The 2392-nt window shown below is 37.0% G+C and overlaps 1 protein-coding gene across 1 annotated transcript in view; it reads left to right on the top strand.

The window, feature by feature from the left end:
- The window catches only part of LOC138859079 (carbonic anhydrase 2-like), an 11216-nt gene extending 9188 nt beyond the window's left edge, over positions 1-2028 (top strand). The window contains exons 6-8 of the mRNA XM_070137774.1: positions 141-301; positions 602-688; positions 1437-2028. Coding sequence (XP_069993875.1) covers positions 141-301; positions 602-688; positions 1437-1460 — 272 coding nt within the window. The 3' untranslated portion in view covers positions 1461-2028. The remainder of the gene's footprint in view (positions 1-140; positions 302-601; positions 689-1436) is intronic.
- The last annotated feature ends 364 nt before the right edge of the window (positions 2029-2392 follow it).

Raw genomic sequence — 2392 nt, 5'->3', positions numbered from 1 at the left:
GCTTCCCCCCAAAAGCAGCGCACACATGACCCTGAATTATCATATTGTTGCCTCAATCAAATTTTTGGCGCACACTGTTTTCTGGACTGAATGTCCCATTTATCTATCAGCAATATTAATAACACGTACCCGATCTACAGGCAGCCAAGAAACGCTGGCAACACCCTTCGCTCTTAGCGACTTGCTGCCAGACGATGTTACCACCTTCTACAGGTACTCAGGTTCCTTGACAACCCCCACGTGTAACGAAGTCGTCACTTGGACTGTCTTCGAAGATCCTATTACTATTTCAAATAACCAGGTGCGTACGAAAGCGAGGATTTTAGCTTTGGCAACTCAGACCTAAGTGGATGAAATTGATGTTGTTACCTCTTTGTTACCTTTGATTGGGAAAGTTAAGCATATCAGTTAATGATGGTAATGGATATTGAATTAGGTAAAATACACGACGAGGCTGCTTGAATACCCTGAACAGAAGTAGGGAATACCTTAAAGGTTCATGAAAATGATAAAGAAGGCCAAATAATCTAGTAAGCGATAAACAGTTGCTTACTGGGAGAAAGAAGTTAGTCTTGGCTCAGACTTGATTCTTCATGCGCAGATTGAGGAATTCCGGAAGCTTCTCGATGACGCAGAGAACCCCATTGTAGACAACTTCCGTCCTGCCCAGCCCCTCAAAGGCCGTTTAGTAAGTGGGAAGGAAAAGGAGTAGGGGCATAGAGGAACAGCAAAAAGGGAAACAGAAAGATGAGAGCTGGGAGGGAATGGAAGGAGAAAAGGGATCAGAGTGAATGGAATAAATACGCCTTAAAACAGTCTGAAAGAGAGAAAATGAAATGCAAAATGGATAAATCTATTGAAGTGAAAGTAAGAATAGCACTAAGTATAGAGTTCATACGCGTAGAGAGAGTGAAGATGAAAATCAAAGAAAATATAGGTTAAGAAGGTTCAATTAGTGGGAGGAGGGCATCAGAAATCAAATAAATGTCACAAGAGTTATAACGTAATATTGGGAGATCCAAAAATCGTTAAAAAATGTATCTTTGTATCGATATTTATGTACCTGTACACACTATCTACTCATACCTTGACGTATATGATACAGTAATAGTAGGAGCAGTATTAACAATAATGGTTGTAGTAAAATTAAAAGGAATAGAAGCAGTAGTAGTAATTACATAATGATGGCAATAAAAGTAAAATAATGAAATATTAGTAAGTTGACTGATAATAGCATGATAGAAATAATGAAAATGATAACATTATTATTTATCATCAACTTATCCAATTCATTAAGAGTATAAAGACAATTCGCCATAATGGTCGAGGTTAGGAAAGCTCATTCCCAAAGCATCATGGGAAAAAGGTAGTCGAACATAAGCAACACTTCAAATAATAAAATGAAACATAAATAACATCGTTTCCCCTCTCCATAGCTTGAGAAAATCCAGCTGGAATAAGGACCATGAGGCCCACACAACTTGGAACCGAGACCGACAACTTGGAACTGGACAGCCTTCTCTACTATATCTCAAACCTTGTTACAGAAGAAAGTGTCAAAATTCATGTACAGAGATCCTTCTTGGGGGCGAGGGCAAAATCCGGAAATTTTACCTGGACCGCTGTTTGCTTCAGAGCAGGGGTGGGCAATAAATTTTTACAAGAAACCTGAATTGTGAACTTAATTCTGCCCAAGTTTCTTCCTTTGTAAAATGCGCTAAATTATATATTTAGTGCATTATATATTTACTATATTACATACTAAAGTATATATTTAGTAAATTATATATTTACTGAATTATATATTTAGTCCCTGTCCGGCCCGTGAGAGGCCGGACAGGGACTAAATATATAATTCAGTAAATATATAATTACAAAGGGCCGGATGTGGCCCGCAGGCCGTAGTTTGCCCAGGTGTGCTTTAGTTTTTTTTTTTCTTTTTTTGTTGTTTGTGTATGTTCTTTCCTCTTTCTTTGAGTGTTTTCGGTGTTTGCAGTAAATATTCTGAAATATATAGACAGCATTTCATTTTTTTTATTTCACCCTCAGTGAATGCATATATTTAAAGTTAATCCATTAAACTGTTGATAACGACGATGATGACGGTGATAATGATGATGATGACGGTGATAATGATGATGATGATGTTGACGATGATGATGATTATGATGATGATGATTATGATGGAGTTCATTATGATGAAAATAATGAAGATAATGAATATGATAATAAACACAATAATAATGATAATAATAACAGTGACTAGCACTGCATCTACACACACACACAAAAAAAAAAACACAAACAAAAAGATTTTAGTTCACTGGCCTTTATGAATTCGAGTTTCGAACGGGCATTGTCAGCGCCCAACCTCTTTTAGTAGCCATGATTA

The sequence above is a fragment of the Penaeus vannamei genome, chromosome 23 (assembly GCF_042767895.1).
Source record: "Penaeus vannamei isolate JL-2024 chromosome 23, ASM4276789v1, whole genome shotgun sequence".
Taxonomy (NCBI): domain Eukaryota; kingdom Metazoa; phylum Arthropoda; class Malacostraca; order Decapoda; family Penaeidae; genus Penaeus; species Penaeus vannamei.
Note: the sequence above shows the minus strand (reverse complement) of the source record. Positions and strands in the feature narration are given on the sequence as shown.